Here is a 20,654-nt window from a genome sequence, read left to right on the forward strand (position 1 = left end):
TATTTTAAATTTGGCAAAATAAATGGAGTTTCATTCATTTATTATTCATTTAGGACATGGAAAAGAAAATTACATCAAAATCTTCTGTGGAGTGCCATTTACTGAAGAGCACAAAATTAGAGTTCTACTATTGGCGGCAGTTGTCTGCTATGTTAGGCTCTGTTCACATCACGTTAGAGTCCTTAGTATGGGATATATGCCAAGAAAGCGCCGGTGGGCTCCAGTGTAGATTTAAAAAAATTATTGTATATATTATTATTTTTTGTTGTAGTAAACTGTGCTATTGTATATAAAGGCATCCCACAAATTAAAATATACTGCACAGGGTCATGATTTTGAGAATTTATGACACATTTTATAAAAAAAATGTTTGTGCTTAATTATTTTTATGACCATAATTAATAATTCTTAATTAAATTATTACCGCCCGACATAAATCTGAGTCCGACTACAGTAAAAAAAAAAACTTAGAAACTTCTGGGCAGTGTATATTACTGTATACCTATATCCCACAGACATATACAGTGCCTTGAAAAAGTATTCATACCCCAGAGCGGGCCTCTGCAGCGTGCCCACACCATACATGGCACTCGCCCGCACTAACCGGAAGCAGCAATTGCGCCGCCCCTGTCATTTAACCCTACATATAACTATAGTGCTGCAGTTGTGCCATACTCCTTCCATTTTCGGATGATGGATAGAAATGTGCTCTGTGAGATGTTTAGAGCTTGGGATATTTTTTATAACCTAACCCTGCTATACACTTCTCCACAACTTTATCCCTGACCTGTCTGCGGTGTTCCTTGGTTTTCATGATGCTGTTTGATCACTAATGTTCTCTAACAGACCTCTGAGGCCTTCACAGACCAGCTGTAGTTATACTGAGAGTAAATTACACACAGGTGGACTCTAATTAGGTGACTTCTGTAGGCAATTGGTCACACTGGATTTTATTTAGGGGTATCAGAGTACCGAGGGCTGAACACAAATGCACGCCGCACTTCAGAATTTTATTTATTAAACATTTTGAAAACCATGTATCATTTTCTTTTCACTTCACACATACTTGTTACTACATAAAATCCCAATAAAATACATGTAAGTTTGTGGGTGTATTGTGAAAAAATGTGGAAACATCCAAGGGGTATGAATACTTTTTCAAGGCACTGTAAGGCTCCATTCACACGTCTGCAATTTCGTTCCGCATTTTGCGGAACAGAATTGCGGACCCATTCATTCCTTAGGGGCAGAACGATGTGCTGCCCGGACACGGAATTGCAGATCCGCACTTCCGGGTTCGCACTTCCGGGTTCGCACTTCCGTTCCACAAAAAAATAGAACATGTCCTATTCTTGTCCGCAATCGCGGACAAGAACAGGCATATTCCATTAGTGCCGGCAATGTGCGGTCCGCAAAATGCGGAATGCACATTGCCGCTTTCCGTGTTTTGTGGATCCGCAAAACACGTTGCGGACGTGTGAATGGAGCCTAACTCAAACAGAAGGCTACAATCAGTGGGGAAGAAGAACCAGGTGTGCTGTTTGTATCAGTGGACAAATCATATAGTGAAGATCGATGAGTATAAGCCTTTTTACTTTTATCAGAATAACGAGTTTTGGGGGCCAGACAGACCGCTTCATCAGATTCACTCTAATATAAACATAAAACAGAGAGCAGGAAGGCGCCAAAAGACAGGTTAGGAGGCCTGATGAAGAGGCCTGTCCAACCTGAAATGTGTTATGCTGATACCCAATAAAAGTAAAAACTTATACTTAAAGATCTTCCCCTGATGTTTAGTCCACTGATACGAGTAGCGCCTGGTTCTTCTTCTCCACTGATCCTCTGCAGGCGGCCCATTCCCAGTGACCGATCTTCCAGCGCAGGAGCCCGTGGTGCTCGTTCTGTCCTTCTAGGTCCCTGCACAACACCTACAAGTAAGCCTTCTGTTGGCAAGTGTGTTGCTATCTGTCTGATCGGTCTTACCTAACTGCGCTTCTCCTTCATCTATGGCTAAAATGCCATGAAAACATGGGACTTCTTCAGGGCAAAGAGTGTAGTAGACTGCCCCTGCTCTCCATTTTTAGAAAGACCTTGCGCTTTCACGCAATGTATTCTGCCATATAATACCAAATGAAACCGACACACAATACTAACACAATACACAGCGTGACTCCCCTGCACCACACCACAACTCCGTGGATCACCTGGGATGGCCTTCCATCAACTGTGGAAATACTTTTAGCATAGAAACTACCCAAAACACTGGAGACTCCCACAACATTTTCTTATTTAGATCATCATTAAAAATGGCAAATGATGACATCTCGGCCACGCTGTTTCAAGCCATCTGTCGAAACGTTGCCATTTAGAATGACGGTCTTAATGATGATCTGGTGGCTCTATACAGTAATAGAATACTCACACAATACGGCCATTTTGGTACCGAAATAAAGACACTCTAACACCCAAATATACTGTGCTTCAATACAATACATAAATAAGAGTTAATTTCCAAGGAAAACTGCCATAACACAGTGAAGGGGTTAATGGCAATGGTTAATGCTGTCATACACTTGCTTTGTTCACTCCTGGATTTCAAAATAAAAAAATTACCCAAATTAGCTGCCAGGAAAGTACTGTATATAGTGTCGATGCCGGTAAATCCCAACCATTATCTTTCCACAAGAGGAAGAGTAGGCAGCAGAGGAACATTTCCTTCACCGAGATCAAGATTAATCATCGGGCTGTGGTAGTGACCAGAGCACATCTGTGCCCCGGTGGCTGCAGCGCCAGGTTCCTGACTGACGTTCAGCTTTCTGATTGTGGGTAAATCACAGATGGCTTTAGTTATCACCATCATAGACTGGGTGAGTGATTATGTCAATAGACAAAATGGTATATTTTTTGTTTTTTAAATTTTCCATATTAATTTAATTTATACAGTATTTAATATTTCTCTGTCCTTTAAAGGGCATCTGTCAGCAGATCTGTACCTATGACACCGGCTGACATGTTACATGTGCACTTGGCAGCTGAAGGCATCTGTGTTGGTCCCATGTTCCTATGTGCCCGCATTGCTGAGAAAAATGATGTTTTAAGATATGCAAATGAGCCTCTAAGAGCTCAGCTTTCTCTGCAACTGACACGCCCTCTGCACAGCAGTTGCAGAGAGAGCTGAGCCTCTAGGTGTAACGACGACGCCTCCTTTGCATATATTAAAACATCATGTTTCTCAGCAGTGCGGGCACGTATGAACATGGGACCAACACAGATGCCTTCAGCTGCCAAGTGCACATGTAACAGGTCAGCCAGTGTCATAGGTACAAGTCTGCTGACAGGTGCCCTTTAACCATTTGTGTAACACCTTCTAGATGGATATCAAATTAAATTTTCCAAGGATTTTACTATTGATTACCTCTCCTCATGATACTTCATCAATGTCTAAATGTATGTGGTTTTGAAATTGGGCTTTATTAAAAAATTGCCTTGTATTACATTAAATATGATCATCTGAGCTCAACTATGGTCGCATCACAGTTGTGAGCTTAGAGGATAATTCAGGAGAAGGCAGGAGGGGCTGTAGACCAAGCCACCTGAGAGTTTGTCTAATTGAATGAGCAGAAACCGGATTGAGCAGCTTGCTATATATTGTGATACATAAAAACTGCATAAGGCAAATGGTTGAATATTTTGAATTAAACCTAATAACAAAACTGAGCCAAAATGTTCACATTTTAAGAAATAAAAGGTCAAATTGTGTCTTTAGCAATTAAGTAGCACAGAGCTCCTTTGCTCTTTTTGCCAGAAAAGTGCAAAAAATAGAGCACAACATTGTACTTCAGTTTTTGGCCACCACTATCTGCCATCGCGGTGGCCTTGGATGTACTTACTATAAGAAAATAAAATCCTTGGCTTCAATGACCTGCATATATCTTTCTTACCTTCTTCCTTTTCCTCTGTTTTGCCTTAGCAGATTCAGGTGTCTGTGAACCATTACCAAGTGACCCAGGTGGGTTTTTGCCCATATGTTGGGCACCGGTTGAAGGGGGAGTCGGTGTAGCAGGAGGAGTGTTCTCTGGTGTGTCTGGATTGCTCTTGAGTGGCTGATTCTGAAAGACCGTCTTTTACATAAAGAGATTTTAAGTTACGACAGAATTGTAGAAGGACAGACAAGTGGAGACAAGATATTGTAAGTGGCTTACCTCTGAAAAATTATGACTTTGTATGTACGTAGCAGACATGGCATGGGAGAATGGGTCACTGGTCTTGGGAGACATATCTTGCTTCACAAGCAGAGCCAAATCCACTAACTACAATCAAAGATGTTGAGGGTCTATTAGATATCCGACCGGTGAAAACCTCAACCCTGCTACTAGTTAACTATCTACTCACAATTAGCATATATTCCTCCATATTACAACTCATCAGGACATTATGATTGTCTATTGAAAGCTAAGAAATATCTTTTCAAAATAATTCTCATGCTAAAAATTGGAAATGTTCGCTTGAACATCAACAAATCTTGTCAAAAAGCTCAACTATAATATTAATGGTCTGTACAACTATCACTGATTTAATGGTTAATTGGCCGTACACAATTATCACATTTCATTGGGTTAGGCCAGCTATCTGATGTGTATGGCTGCCATAACCTTTACTCTCAGGGGATGAGTAGCTGGGAGACATGTCCGCCAGTGGTGTGTTCACCTCTACCCAATAAAAAAAAGGTGCATACTCAGCTTGGAAGTAATAAGGTTAATTCACAACATCTACAAGTTTAGGTGTTTCCTAAAAACACATATTTTTTAAGGTGGTCTATCACATCCACTAATGTAACTCTTCTCCCTTCACCCCTTCATCATCATTCTTCTGAACCTGATCCATCATCAAACAGTATCTACCACAACCCATGCACTACAGATATCAGCTAGTGGCTGGCTCATGCAATATATACGCCCAATTTTCTTAAGATGGCCAGACCATTGTACAAAACAAGCATTTTTACCCTGACCCCCTCATAGATTGTAAGCTCTTGTGAGCAGGGCCCTAACTCCTTGTTTTAATCACTGACTTGTGTACTGCTATAAAATATATGATTCTATTGGTTCCCTCTGTAGAGTAATAAAGATAATTATTACACAGATATCACATTGATTTGAATAAGTACTGTGTAATGTATGATTTTCCCTGTGGTGGCGCTGCAGCGAATCTAAAGGAAAGGGATTTCCCAATCCGGACAATCCCTTTAAAGGCTATGTACACCTTTGTTTTTGTTTTTTATTATTATTATTGCATTGTACTCATTTTGAGCTAAAAATAATTTTTTTAATTGGTCTTTATTAAAAATATGGCTTCCTTTTTTCTGTACAGAGCCAACATGCTCTAGTAGCACCCTTTGGACTTTCTATCTTTCCCGTCAGACCAGGAGCAGACAGACTCCTTATTTCTGCTCTCTGACATTATAAACACTCATTATAGCTCAGTTATTATCTTACTGATAAGAATGTGGCTTAAATAAGTGTTTTTGACCTCTCAGTAGCTTCGAGATAAGGTTTATTAGATCACTGGCACAAAGGGAAAGTACCCGTCACACAGCTAGAAAAAACTGTTAACCCTACTGACCATTTTTGTTTATTTAGAGCTATTTTTCTAATAGAAATGTACGATTTCATTAATAAAGTATGTTACAAAAATGGTCAGTATCACTGGCCCTACATATTACAAAAATTAAAAAAAATACACTTTAATGAATATTACTGAGACACCAGCCATTTGTGCTGACAGTTGTAGAAGGTTTCTCTGCAGCTGCAGCCCAGTCTTTGTTCATTGGTTGCATACAGATGGTTTTACAAAATTAAATAATGGAAACCTTCTTAATAAAATAGACACCTCCTGTAAATATTCATTGCCCGGACAACAAATATACTTTATAGTAGTACAACAGATCAATCTACATAGCATGTATTTAAAAGATGCACAAAAGACATTTCAAGGTTCAAGTTACCTGAGCCACGGTTTCATAGGCCAGATATGCGAGTATTTCCATGGCCACAGCGTTTGGCTTAATCTCCATGCTGCTGCAGTCCAGCCAGTCTCGAAATTTGGAGGCCTTTTTAGCTGTTGATTATGTAAAAATATCTTATTATCCTGTTAACACCACAATACAATAGATAATGTATTTTATTGGCAGCCACCAATATCACTAATAATATCTGCATGTTTGGTATCCTTTAATGCAAATTTGAGGTGCATAATAAGTCATCTAGGATTTCCATTTCTAAAACGGGGATTTAGAAAATGATAGTTAATTTAAACAGTTGTAACGTTCTTTACCACATGCTGAAATGTAAGATAATGGAGGTCTCTAAGCTTGAATTGGGTTAATAGCCTCGATAAGATTAAAGAGGACCTGTCACCTCTCCTGACATGCCTGTTTTAACAGTTTCATGCATTCCCCATGTAATAACAATTCTGGAGCATCTGTTCTTATGCAACCAATAAACGTTTCCCCTTCTATGTATATATGACCCAATATCAGAATAATTGGAACCAATAAAAGAAAATGTATGGATCAAAGTTTCACAAACCGTAATTCCACCACTCAATATGTTTTCAAATAATCATTATTTTTATTCATTATTATATTTGATAAAAATAATTATAATATTTAATAAAAATGATGATTATTTGAATACATATTGAGTGGTGGAATTACAGTTTGTGAAACTTTGATCCATACATTTTCTTGTATTGGTTCCATCTATTCTTATGTCTCTATGTTGTGCCATTCCTTTACTATTTCTACTAGAAGTTATGAATGAATTGCTAGCAGTCTGCAGTAAGGGTACAGAGGGGAGGTAACCAGTAGGGGGGGTGTACCTGCACAGTCTGACTATCCAATCAGTGCTGCCATTGTCAGACTGTGCAGAGACACCCCCCCCCCCCCCCCCCAACTTGTTACCTCCCCTCTATTCCCTTACTGCAGACTGCTAGCAATTCATTCATAACTTCTAGTAGAAATAATAAAGGAATGGCACAACATAGAGCCATAAGAATAGATGCTCCAGAATTGTTATTACATGGGGGATGCATTAAGCTATTAAAACAGTCATGTCAGGAGCGGTGGAAGGTCCTCTTTAAAAACAGTAGATTTACCAAAAAGTATTACTCACATATTTAGATTCATCCCCATCTTAAAAGTCACCTTATAGAATTAAAGGAGGTGGCAGCGCGTGGTGTAAATGCATAAAACTGTATAAAATAACATTTACTGCCTCACACAACAGGTGTGAAGTAGACCATTCATCTTAATTGGGTGCTAACATCAGTGGTTAGTCTGGGTCACTTAATGTCGGCCCCAATAAACCAGCAGCCGGAGCTCGAAAACGTGCAACACCATTGAAGGATACAAAAACAATAATTCATTTTAAAATAATTGTTGTGTATTCAACAGAAATAATAAGTCAATAATAAAACTTATGAAATAGAGTATCAACATAAACAAAATGTAATATCGGTTTCTATATACAGTATACTGCACACCACTAAAAAATATAAAAAAATAAAATAAATGTACTTGTGCGTGTGATATTTGGTAGTCACAAGATAATATAATTTTAAAAGAAAAAAACAACGTATTAAACATGTATGTATGAACATAAAAAAAACCTTTAAACTACAGGTATAGAATAATAATAAAGTTAGAATTTGCACCCGACTGTCCCTATTGACTCTAATGGGGTTTATTTTTGATGGTACGAGTAGTGCTACAGACTTAAGTACTCTTACCATAAAACATACAAGAAAGAGTCAAATGGTAGTAAGAACAGAGTCTTCCGCTCAAGATTTTGTAGTATAATTCCGTGCATTTTTATGCTGAACTGAACCTGATCTCAGGCCTAGCTCAGTATTAATGAGAAATACTTTTTATCCATTTGGTTCTGAGAAATGATTTCCAGCCTTGGTCCACAATGAATCTGGAAGTATTTTCCATGACCAAACTGATTTCATCTTTCGGACAGTGGTCACAAGGGTGGATCCTTTGTCTTAGTGCACTACAATTACATGTGTTTCACATGGGATAGTGGCTAGTGTGTGGTGGAGTGGACATGTAACGCAGACCACAGCAGCCATCGGTCCCTGGCGTCCATTCAAAATCCTCCTGTGTCTTCAGATGGATCACGAGATGCAGGTAACTCTGCTTCACAACCAACTACAAATAAGGTCAAATGTCTCTGGACGAGAGAGGCACCATATTACATGGCAAGCGTACATCTTGTCCATGAAACCAGACACGGTGGTTATTTTTGTGCCCTCAGCGGTTTTCATTTTTTCATGTTTTTTTATTTATTTACATTTATACTTGCCTTGATTATAATTTTTAGGTTTAAAATGGCTTTATCACAAACCTCTCATTTACTGGAATCACTGTGATCTCAAGTACCAGTCACTTAATGTTTTGCAGATGCGACCAGCTAAGATTCAGCTGAGCTCCAAGGGCTCAATTAAATTTAGAATAAAATATTTTATTTTTTTCCAAAAAGAAAAGAAAAAGAGGAGAAAAAAAAACAACAGAATATTCTTTTCCCCTTGAATCAGCATCTATACGAGGGTTTGAAGTCAGTAAAAGGCCCAATTGTCCTCGTCATGTGACCACATTTAATGTGTTCCTTTCTTTACTACTGTTGCTGTGACCTTTCCATGCTCTTAGTCACTTCACCACTGTTTGGTCAGTCCTTACTCACTGAAACCCATTACAGTCCTGCCCACAGTGTATTTCTAGGAACCTACCAGTAAGTCTGTGGGAAGCCGTTCATGCCATCATCATGTTATTAGATAAAGCTGTAAATTAGGAGTCTATTCCGGGCAGTTACTTGAAGAATAGCTGTGACAATATGCAGTTAATTCTATGATTATGGTTATTTATAGCGTTGTGTACAACCAGATGAGCTGGTACAAAGCAGGACACTGTAAGCACAACTTGTTTTCCACCAAAATGCTGAGTAATAAGTAGGCACAGCTTTCGTGTAAAGGTCAACCCAGAGTATTGTGAGGGATTAGCTCTTTTTCGGGGGTCATTCTCACAATTATCTCCACAGCAGCCAAACGTCAGGTTTATTTTCACAACAGCCAAACCAAAAATAACAAAACAAACCCCTTGCCCGTCTGGGCTGTAACTAATCAGGTATAATCCTACCTCACTTGTTGCACCCATTCACACACGGTACCAACATGCGGCTTTTCCAGCCTCTACTCCAGCACTTCCAGGCTGTAACAAAGTCCAGTACGTTTGGGGGATTGTGGCCCAGAAGTCTGCCTGACTCTGGCCTAGCGACCGTAGATTCCCAGACCTCGTGGAGTCCCCCAAAGTTCAGGCTAACACCTAGCCCCGTGGCCCCTCAGCCAGGCCGGCTGAGACCACCCTTCCAGAGCCTCTAGCAGGGCCTCTGTTGCACCAAGACTCTCTCTCTTGACTGACAGTCTGGGCTGGTCTCTTATTCAAGACCGATTGTGGCACCTGGTGCTGCCTCAGAATTGATGACTGACGGGGAAGACATGGAAACTACTGCCATGAATCTCCCCTAGCAGCCATGAGACCCGTCACTACCTCACAGTATTAAAATAGAAGAATAGATGAACATTAGTGAATAATAAAATAAATAGAAGTTTCCATACACTGGTTTATTATTTGGTAGCATTGCCTGTAAATTGTCTAACTTTGGTCAAACATTTTGGGTGGTCTTCCACAAGTTTCCACAATAAGTCGCTGGAAATTTGGACCATTCCTTCTGACAGAACTGGTGTACCTGAGTCAGGTTTGTAGGACTCCTGCATATGCTTTTTCAGTTCTGCCCATACATTTTCTATTAGACTGAGGACAGGGTTTTGTGATGGCCACTCCATTATCTTCACTTTGTTGTCAGATTTACTCCATACATAATGATCGTCATTTTGGAGAAACTGTTCCAGTTTTATTTTGTCAGACAAGAGGACATTTCTCCAGAAACTAAGATCTTTGCCCTCTTGTGCAGTTGCAAACTGCAACCTGGCTTATTATGGCAGTTTTGGAGCGGTGGTTGAGCGTCCTTTCAGGTCATGTTGATATGGGACACGTGTTACTGTTGATATAGATACTTTTGGACTTGTTTCCTGCGGCATCTGCACAGGGTTGTTTGCTGTTGTTCTTGGATTGATTTGCAATTTATTTGCACCAAAGTACATTCATCTCTAGGCATTTAGAATTTGATCTTAAGGATGCATTAGACTACAGGAGGTCCAAAATTTATTTTTCTGATGTCTTGGCTGATTTCACTTGATTTTACCATAATGTCAAGAAAAGAGGCAAGTAGGCCTTTAAATAATAATACAGGTGCATCTCCAATTAACTCAAATGGTGTCAATTAGTCAGAACCTTTTAAAGCCATTTCTGGAATTCTACAAGAAATTTAAAGGCACAAGTCAACTAGGTGTATGTGAACTTCTGTGACACTGGGAATGTGATGAAAAATAAAAGCTGAAATGAATTATTGTCTCTAGTATTATTCTAACATTTTACATTCTTCAAATATACAGTACTGATCCCACCAGACTTCAGGAATTGTGTAAAATACCTGTTTGATCACTTTTTATTCCATTTATTTCAGGGAACGAGGTGACAAAAAAACATTGATTCAGGCAGTTTGATTTTAATTTTTTTCATACACGGTGTTCACTATGCAGGATCAATACTTTCATATTCTAACAGTATGGGCATTTTTCTGAAGTGCTGACACCAGTTATGTTTTATTTATTATAATTATTTTTACTGTTTATTTTAATATGTTAAATTGGTAAAAGGTGTGATTTGAATTTTTTGCACTTTTGCTTCACACATTTATACATGTATTTTTTTATATATATATTTATACACAGTTTGTATAACTTCATTTTTAGACACACTAGTGGACTTGAACCACTGCAAGCATGACGAGTGGGTTTATATTGATGAGCTATCCTCAAGATTGACACCCGGCACCCCCATTTATCAGATGTTTAAAGAGGAGCCTGTTATATAGTTTCCTGTTATCACATCACATGTCGTCCCGTGCAGTGTAATTACAAGCGCTTGTTCCATTCACTTGACTTGGAGTTGGACCCTGGATCCTGGAGGATAGGTCATCAATATAGGCTCACTGCAGAACCCCTGATTACAATGGCAGGCATAAGAGTGCCGTCACAAGAGTCATCTTCGATCTTGGTCATGGCATGTGGTGTTAGCTGCATTACACAGCCGGCATCCACCACGTATGGAGTAGGCTCCGCTTACAAATAATACCAAAAAACTGGAAGACAAATGTTATGATTGACAGAGTTGTAATACTCTAAGTCTGTTACTTACAAAAACTTAGCTGACGACTTTCGCAGAATTCCGCATATTGTGCTGAGTCCATGTTCCGGGTTTGCTTTTCAGCTCGCTGTAAAGATAACAAGATTAATGAATTGTGTTGTAAGTAAGATGCATGTTGTGTCCATTTACAGCCCTCCTGTACAGTGGATATAAAAAGTCTACACACCCCTGTTAAAATGGTGTTTCTGTGCTGTAAAAAAAATGAGACAAAGATAAATCATTTCAGAACTTTTTCCACCTTAAATGTGACCTATAAACTGTACAACTCAATTGAAAAACAAACTGAAATCTTTTAGGTGGAGGGAAGAAAACAATGGTTGCATAAGTGTGCACACCCTCTTATAACTGGGGATGTAGCGGTGTTAAGAATTAAGCAATCACATAAAAAATCATGTTAAATAGGAGTCCGCATACACCTGCCATCATTTAAAGTGCCTCTGATTAACCCCAAATAAAGTTCAGCTGCTCTAGTTGGTCTTTCCTGAAATTTTCTTAGTCACATCCCACAGCAAAAGCCATGGTCCACAGAGAGCTTCCAAAGCATCAGAGGCATCTCATTGTTAAAAGGTATCAGTCAGGAGAAGGGTACAACAGAATTTCCAAGGCATTAGATATACTATGGGACACAGTGAAGACAATCATCATCAAGTGGAGAGAATATGGCACAACAGTGACATTACCAAGAACTGGACGTCCCTCCAAAAAGACGAGAAGAAAACTGGTCTGGGAGGCAATCAAGAGGCCTACAGCAAGATTAAAGGAGCTGCAGGAATATCTGGCAAGTACTGGCTGTGTGGTACATGTGACAACAATCTCCTGTATTCTTCATATGTCTGGGCTATGGGGTAGAGTGGCAAGACGAAAGCCTTTTCTTACGAAGAAAAACATCCAAGCCAGGCTACATTTTGCAAAAACACATCTGAAGTCTCCCAAAAGCATGTGGGAAAAGGTGTTATGGTCTGATGAAACCAAGGTTGAACTTTTTGGCCATAATTCCAAAAGATATTTTTGGCGCAAAAACAACACTGCACATCACCAAAAGAACACCATACCCACAGTAAAGCATGGTGGTGGCAGCATCATGCCAAGGGGCTGTTTTTCTTCAGCTGGAACTGGGGCCTTAGTTAAGCTAGAGGCAATTATGAACAGTTCCAAATACCAGTCAATATTGGCACAAAACCTTCAGGCTTCTGCTAGAAAGCTGAACATGAAGAGGAACTTCATCTTTCAGCATGACAACGACCCAAAGCATACATCCAAATCAACAGAGGAATGGCTTCACCAGAAGAAGATGACAGTTTTGGAATGGCCCAGCCAGAGCTCAGACCTGAATCCGATTGAAAACCTGTGGGGTGATCTGAAGAGGGCTGTGCCCAGGAGATGCCCTTGCAATCTGACAGATTTGGAGTGTTTTTGCAAAGAAGAGTGGGCGAATCTTGCCAAGTCAAAATGTGCCATGCTGATAGACTCATACCCAAAAAGACTGAGTGCTGTAATAAAATCAAAAGGTGCTTCAACAAAGTATTAGTTTAAGGGTGTGCACACTTATGCAACCATATTATTTTATTTTATTATTTTTTTCTTTCCTCTACCTAAAAGATTTCAGTTTGTTTTTCAATTGAGTTGTACAGTTTATAGGTCACATTAAAGGTGGAAAAAGTTCTGACATGATTTATCTTTGTCTCATTTTTTTTTACATCACAGGGTGTGTAGACTTTTTATATCCACTGTATAAGGTGTGGAAATATATAAGGAGGCAGCTCTGATAATATGTAAAAGAAGGGCCCGGATCTTTTCCTTATTCTTTGAAGTATTCACAACTGAGGATGTGCAGATGTGTCTCTCTAGGATTCCAATACAAGTAAAGTGTACCTAAACGTATAAATAAAGTTTATTAAAACCAACTGTCAATGCCTTAGGCTACTTTCACACTAGCATTTTTTGCGGATCCGTCATGGATCTGCAAAAAAAAGCTTCCGTTACAATAATACAACCGCATGCATCCGTCATGAACGGATCCGGTTGTATTATGTCTTATATAGCCATGACCATGAAAGTCAATGGGGGATGGATCCATTTTCTATTGTGTCAGAGAAACGGATCCGTCCCCATTGACTTACATTGTGCGTCAGGCTTGCAGCGTTATTCTGTCTGCGATGGGAGCGCAACCAAACGAAAAGGAATGCATTCTGTTGCATTTCGTTTCGTTCAGTTCCGTTTTGTCCCCATTGACAATGAATGGGGACAAAACTGAAGAGTTTTCTTCCGCTATTGAGATCCTGTGACGGATCTCAATAGCAGAATTGAAAACGCTAGTGTGAAAGTAGCCTTAAAAATTTTATTTTTTATTATACTTTATTTTTTTGTTTTCTGTGCTATACAGGTTCCTTCAGGTGCCCATCTCTCTTCAGAATCCATACTCCTGTACACTGCTATGTATGGGAGCATGGATTCCCCTGCGGCAGCACTGTACACACAGGAGCTCTATTGCACATTGCTGTTCTTGTCTGTACCAGCACTGCTCTGCTAAATCCAGGCATAGATGTGCTAAGCCAAGCTTTAGTAGAGCAGGCACAGGCAGAGGAGCCATGTGTTACACTAAGCTAATGCCCTGTGCCCGCTTGTTGCACTCTGCTAAGGCCTTGTATGGTGCAGGGTCATGCAGAGTGGAGCGAGTGCAGGACACTTGTTGCGGTCTCAAGTATCATAGTTTAGCAGGACGGCCACAGAAACGAATAAGGTCGGAGCATGTGTTTTCCGTGATCATAGAATCGCAAAAAATCCAACAATGCATTACGTCGACACATCATGAGTGCATCACATAGAATGTTAAATATAATATCACGGCACCTGTAATGAATGGGTGTTAAAGGTCAAAAAAATGTCTATAGACCAATACAATCTGCAGGAACTGATTAAGTACAGCCCCTCACCGAGAGAACAGGGAATATATAGGGTTACTAACCTGCCTTATCATGTATTATGTCATTCATTATAAAATCTCTGCCCTCTAATGATAATGAGATTATAGAACAAAGCTAACAAGCAAGAAGTGTGTGTAAACACTAAGTAATATGAATAGTGACAAATACTTTATATATGTGTGAGTATATATACAGTGCCTTGCAAAAGTACTCACCCCCTTGACTTTTTTCGTATTTTGTTACATTGCAGCCTTAAATTCAATGTTTTGTTAATCTGAATTTTATGTGATGGATCAGAACACAATAGTCTAAGTTGGTGAAGTGAAATGAGAAAAATATATAAATAAAATTATTGTTTAGAACTAGAAAACAGAAAATTGCCATGTGCGTATGTATTCACCCCCTTTGTTAGAAAGCCCATAAAAAGCTCTGGTGCAACCAATTACCTTCAGAAGTCACATAATTTGTGAAATGATGTCCACCTGTGTGCAATCTAAGTGTCACATGATCTGTCATTACATATACACACTTTTTTTGAAAGCCCCCAGAGGCCGCGACACCTAAGCAAGAGGCATCACTAACCAAACACTGCCATGAAGACCAAGGAACTCTCCAAACAAGTAAGGGACAATGTTGTTGAGAAGTACAAGTCAGGGTTAGGTTATAAAAAAATATCCAAATCTTTGATGATCCCCAGGAGCACCATCAAATCTATCATAACCAGATGGAAAGAGCATGGCACAACAGCAAACCTGCCAAGAGACGGCCGCCCACCAAAACTCACGGACCGGGCAAGGAGGGCATTAATCAGAGAGGCAGCACAGAGACCTAAGGTAACCCTGGAGGAGCTGCAGAGTTCCACAGCAGAGACTGGAGTATCTGTACATAGGACGACAATAAGCCGTACGCTCCATAGAGTTGGGCTTTATGGCAGAGTGGTCAGAAGAAAGCCATTACTTTCAGCTAAAAACAATAAGGCACATTGTGAGTTTGTAAAAAGGCATGTGGGAAACTCTCAAAATGTATGAAGGAAGGTGCTCTGGTCCATCTTCGTCCATCAAAGAAAACGCTCTGTCTGGCACAAACCCAACACATCACATCACCCAAAGAACACCATCCCCACAGTGAGACCTGGTGGTGGCAGCATCATGCTGTGGGGATGTTTTTCAGCAGCCGAGACTGGGAAACTAGTCAGATTTGAGGGAAAGATGGATGGTGCTAAATACAGGGATATTCTTGAGCAAAACCTGTACCACTCTGCGTGATTTGACTAGGAGGTTCACCTTCCAGCAGGACAATGACCCCAAACACTCTGCTAAAGCAACACTTGAGTGGTTTAAGGGGAGACATGTCAATGTGTTAGAATGGCCTAGTCACAGCCCAGATCTCAATCCAATAGAAAATCTGTGGTCAGACTTAAAGATTGCTGTTCACAAGTGCAAACCTCTAACTTGACGGAGCCGGAGCAGATTTGCAAGGAGGAATGGGCAAAAATCCCAGTGGTAAGATGTGGCTCATAGAGACTTATCCAAAGTGACTTGGAGCTGTGATTGCCGCAATAGGTGGCTCCACAAAGTATTGACTTTAGGGGGGTAAATAGTTAGGCACATTAACTTTGTTTGCTTCACAATAAAAAAAAAAAAAAAAACATCTTCAAAGTTGTCGGCATGTTCTGTAAATTAAATGATGCAAATCCTCAAACAATCCATGTTAATTCCAGGTTGTGAGGCACAAAACACGAAAAAAGTCAAGGGGGTGAATACTTTTGCAAGGCACTGTATATACATATTACTTTATAAAACCATAAAATATTTCTGGAGAATATATGAAAGAAAAAAAATTATGTGGAACTGAACCAACCATAAGAAAAAAGAAACATCTTGAGGATGATTTATTTTGCATCTCCTCGGCAGGCCTAGATTTTTTTAATTCAGGATACAGTTCTGTTTTTAATGTGGGTTTGATTTGGACAGAGATCAGATGCCACATTATTCTGAAATAAACTGTAACATCTTCTGACAAATATTCATATCCAAATGTCCCATGATATTACATGCTTTTCCACAAGGAGAGGCAGCAATATTTTATCTTTGTCCAACTGGAATTTGGTTGCAGGCCAAACTTTTGAAATGTGTTAAAAGTCTCGTTTATTGGACTGAAATAGTAACAGATAATTGGTTTGTGCTAGTAGCTAAGATGGAAATTCATTACAAGGGTATCAATATCACCAAGAAACTTTCATCTATGAATAGGCTGTGAGTACAGTAACTTGGAACGTGTCTGCAAATGTATCTGAAAGCCAATACGTCACGTCAAGGAGTTTCTGTGTCAAGTTGGAACCTAATGAGATATGTCATCAACCAAAAAGTCTACAGCAGCTTTATCAGAGGAGGCTTCAGAAAACTACATTAGGATGTGTCAGCCTAATAATCCAGATTGTTTTTCTCTTGTGCTGAATTATAGATGAATCTTCTTCTGTGACTCTAGGATTTTGGAGTTTGAATATTGAGAGTCAGCATTGCGATGTTATGGTACCTGGATCTAATAGACCTTCTTTGTTGCAATTGGGTTGGCTCAAGGTAAGCCTACAGGCAGGAATACTATCACCCTAAAACAAGGCCTTTTGCTCCTATGGAATATATGTGGAAAATGTGAGGAATGTGATAATTTCCCCTTTCCAGTCTTTGGAGGAGTCCCAGGACGAGACGGGCCCACTTTAGTGTAGCTTTTCAGGCAATCACATGACAAACCACCTGTGGTGGTATAGATATCAAAATGATTTTTAGATAGCAGAGTAACAGAAGACCCCCTGATATTCTTGTGGCTGGCCATAAATCGTCTATGTCTTATTCTCAAAACCAAAACACAAGGTCTGTCTAAACAAAACCAGGGAAGAAGAACCACTTCACACAGACAGTATATTACCCATCATAAACCCTATCCTGGTATTACAGATTTCTTCAGGGCCACCTAGACCCGTTCAAGGTATCCTCCGCTTGAACTTTCGACCTGCAGAAAAGGTCATGTATAAAAACCCATAGAGATGAATATTCATCAAAGAAGTACTGGACCTAATGCATAACTGGGCAGTGTGCTGCTCAGGATCGGAGTTAGTCCATCTACTGGCAACTCCTGTGTTAACATCATCTCAGTGAGGGCTCTGTAAGATGTAATAATTAAGGAACTCATCCAGTACTACCTCCAAACCCTCTATGTAGGATATGCACGTGTGCGGAATCTTATCACGGGTTGAATGAAGGTGGTATGAAGTTGCTATGATGCTCACAATAAAATATATCTTAGTAGACAGATTCTGAACAAAGAACTGACCTCATAAAACTTGGCCGTAAAAGGCCATTAGCGTACACCGTTCTCCTTAGAAAGAGACAGTAGCTTCACCACCCTATTGTCAGGTATGTGACCACAGATCTCATAGGGTTTAGGGTCCCTGGTAGATTTCTGAAAAAGTTACATATTTTATTTTTTTTGCCCACTGCCTCACTGACTGAAAAAGTGGAGGAAGTGCTTCAAAAAAAAATAGACTCTATACTGTATTTTTCAATGTATTTACACCAGAAAACTAGCATAAATAAATTGATAAATCTCCCCTATACAGATCTATGTCTCTTACTTCCCTTCAGTGCATGTATGAACTGGCTGCCCGCAGCCACCACTAGAGGGAGCTCAGTGCATAGGAATTTATACAGTTACCACTGAAATTAATAGAAGCTGTAAAAATATCTATGCACTGAGCTCCCCCTAGTGGAGGCTGCTGGGGACAGATGTTGGAAACAGAATAAGAGGTTCAGGATTGGGCCTTATAGCAGTGTGACCTGCCTCCACGGTATGTACGCCCCTGTATGTGGCAACAGCCATCTGACAGCTGGTAGTGCACTATTCTCTGGTGGCCCTAAAATAGCAGAAGTCTAAATTTAGCTGTAGACGTGAACGGAGATGATAACATCAGCACAAGATGAGTGAAGTATTTGCAGAGCTCAACACTTTATGCAGATTGTAAGGGAGGAATTTTGCAAACGGTGTATTCCAGTAAGAACATTTCATAAAGCAGCCTTGTATCATCACTAGAGAGCAGACTCAGTCGTCCTTAGAAGTAATCCAATCTTCTCCTTATAACGAATCAGTCGTGAGCCGTGTAATAAGCTGGACGAGCTGCTCCTGAGCCATTTCCCTACATACATTAACATAAACATGGAAGACCTAATACTCTTGAAGTACAGAACATCATGGAGTCTTTCCTCAACGCAAGGCAGAAATCAGATATAAGAGCTCTAAAGCAATCTATTTATTTTTGTTCTAGTCCGAAGGGCACTTAGCTACCCGGGAAATGAAACCAACGTAAAGAAAAACAACATTACTGTAAAAAATGTATCCTAAGAAAGTAATTTAAAACTGAATTAAGATTAAAACAAACTGGAAATGGAGGCGAATAGTTAGGATCTCTGAAGGAAAAAAGGGGGAAAAAAGCTAAAATTTCCTGTAGTACAATTGTTCACTGTTTGGTAGCAGAGTCACAGGAGGACAGCGATGGGCATTCAGAACAGGCTACCAGGGCATGCTGGAAGTGGTAGTTTCACAACAGTTGGAGATCCACGGGCTGGAGAGGACTGTTCTACAGGATACTCTAGGAAGGAAGTCCCCAACCTTTTGTATGTTGCGAGCCACATTCAACTTTCAGTGATGGTTAGGAGCAATAGGCAATTCAAAAACAGAGGAGAGAAATTTTGAATGTGGAGAAACCAAAAAGTTGGGATTGCAAACATTTGCTGAGAAATATTTCAGTATGAAATTTAACACTAGTATTATACCATCCAGGTGGCACTGTTTGGTGATATAGCTAGGACGGGTCTGCAACAATGCCAATTGCCAGTACATATGGTTAAAACTCAGGACTCTCATGGCGAGCCACTGGTTGGGGACCACTGGTCTAGGAGCTTCCATCACAATTATTCAGCTACTGTAGGACAGAATGGAGGAGACATGCCAGTGTAAGGATGAAAATCAGAATTGTTTGTAGACATGTTTGTGAATATATACTATTTGTATACTTTCCTGCTCCCCGACTTCACAAGGCTCTATCAAATTCGAAGTCCCATGTGCTGAGCTGGCTCGGTGAGTATATAACTTGTGTGATAGGCTCCCTTGTTGCTGTTATGGGTAAAAAGGGCAATTTATCAGAGCTGCAGTAAGACATGATTATAATTGTTTTGGACCAAGCATGGCAGCATTTCTGAAACTGCGCAGTGTGAACTGTTCTCTGCTGCTGTGGTAAAAGTGTATCATGAGTGGGCAAATGGCACTATTGTGAATAAGGGACGTGGAAAACGCGGAGTGCAACGTGCCATTGTTGTGAGAGGAGAACATTGGCTACAAAGGTGTGACACGCTACAGGGGGCCAGCTCACCACAAAATGAACCAGGGGACTACCAGACGTGTGTCTAAAACAACAGTTCGGCGAATCTTACTGCGTATGGGGCACCGAAGCAGAAGGATGGTCAGAGAGCAAACACCCAGCAGCCACCGCTGGAAGAACACAAGCTGGTGGCGGAGATGTTATGGTCTGGGGGATGTTTTTGTGGAATTCTCTAGGACCAGTCATCCATGTGGAAGGCAGTGTCAACCAATTTGAGTATGAATCCATCCTTGTAGATCACTTACACCCACACATGCTGATTGTCTTCCCTGCGGAGGATGGAATCTTCCAGCAACAGAATACAACATGTCACACAGCTAGAAATGTCTGACATTGATTGGAAGAGAATGACCAAGACTTCCAAGTACTACCCTGCCCTCTAATTCCCCAGACTTGAACCCAATTGATCATCTGTGGGACCACCTTGATGGTCTTAGGTCGCTCTGTGGATCCTCCCACATGTACTCTCCAGCAGCTGTGGGATGCACTGCAGTCAGCATGGCTCCACATACTTGTGAAAACCTATCAGGACTTTATAGAGTCACTCCCAGCCCGTCTAGATGTTGTCCGTAAGGGGACTTTCTACGTCTAGCTATTGTCATCTGACACTCCTGTTACACCAATATAAGAAACTGTACAGTCAGTCTTTGAAACTGGACCAGCAACTCTAACAAAAAGCTCTCCCGAGCAGTGACATCAAGAAGTCCCCGATCTCTGAGTATTCTTTCAGAATCTTGATCTATACTCTCAATATAAGCTGGCCTAGCTCGCTGACTTTGGCAAGATTGCGGAACTAATATCTATGAAGGTTGCCCGACTCTTCCTGCATTAGCACATGTTGAGGGAAAGATCAGGTGTGTTTGAGTTCAACATGACCAATAATTAAAGGGGGTTTTCTGATACTTTCACAGTG

General features: G+C 40.3%; 1 protein-coding gene across 3 annotated transcripts in view; it reads right to left on the minus strand.

Annotated features, from left to right (window-relative positions):
• Nucleotides 1–20,654, minus strand: part of SUPT3H (SPT3 homolog, SAGA and STAGA complex component) — a 496,743-nt gene that overhangs the window by 97,040 nt on the left and 379,049 nt on the right. For all 3 annotated transcript variants that reach the window (XM_040427286.1, XM_040427284.1, XM_040427285.1), the window contains exons 7-10: nt 11,378–11,453; nt 6,005–6,117; nt 4,203–4,310; nt 3,942–4,121 (exon numbers count right to left, since the gene is read on the minus strand). In XM_040427286.1, the coding sequence (XP_040283220.1) occupies nt 3,942–4,121; nt 4,203–4,310; nt 6,005–6,117; nt 11,378–11,453 (477 nt within the window). The remainder of the gene's footprint in view (nt 1–3,941; nt 4,122–4,202; nt 4,311–6,004; nt 6,118–11,377; nt 11,454–20,654) is intronic.

This window comes from Bufo bufo, chromosome 4, assembly GCF_905171765.1.
Source record: "Bufo bufo chromosome 4, aBufBuf1.1, whole genome shotgun sequence".
Taxonomy (NCBI): domain Eukaryota; kingdom Metazoa; phylum Chordata; class Amphibia; order Anura; family Bufonidae; genus Bufo; species Bufo bufo.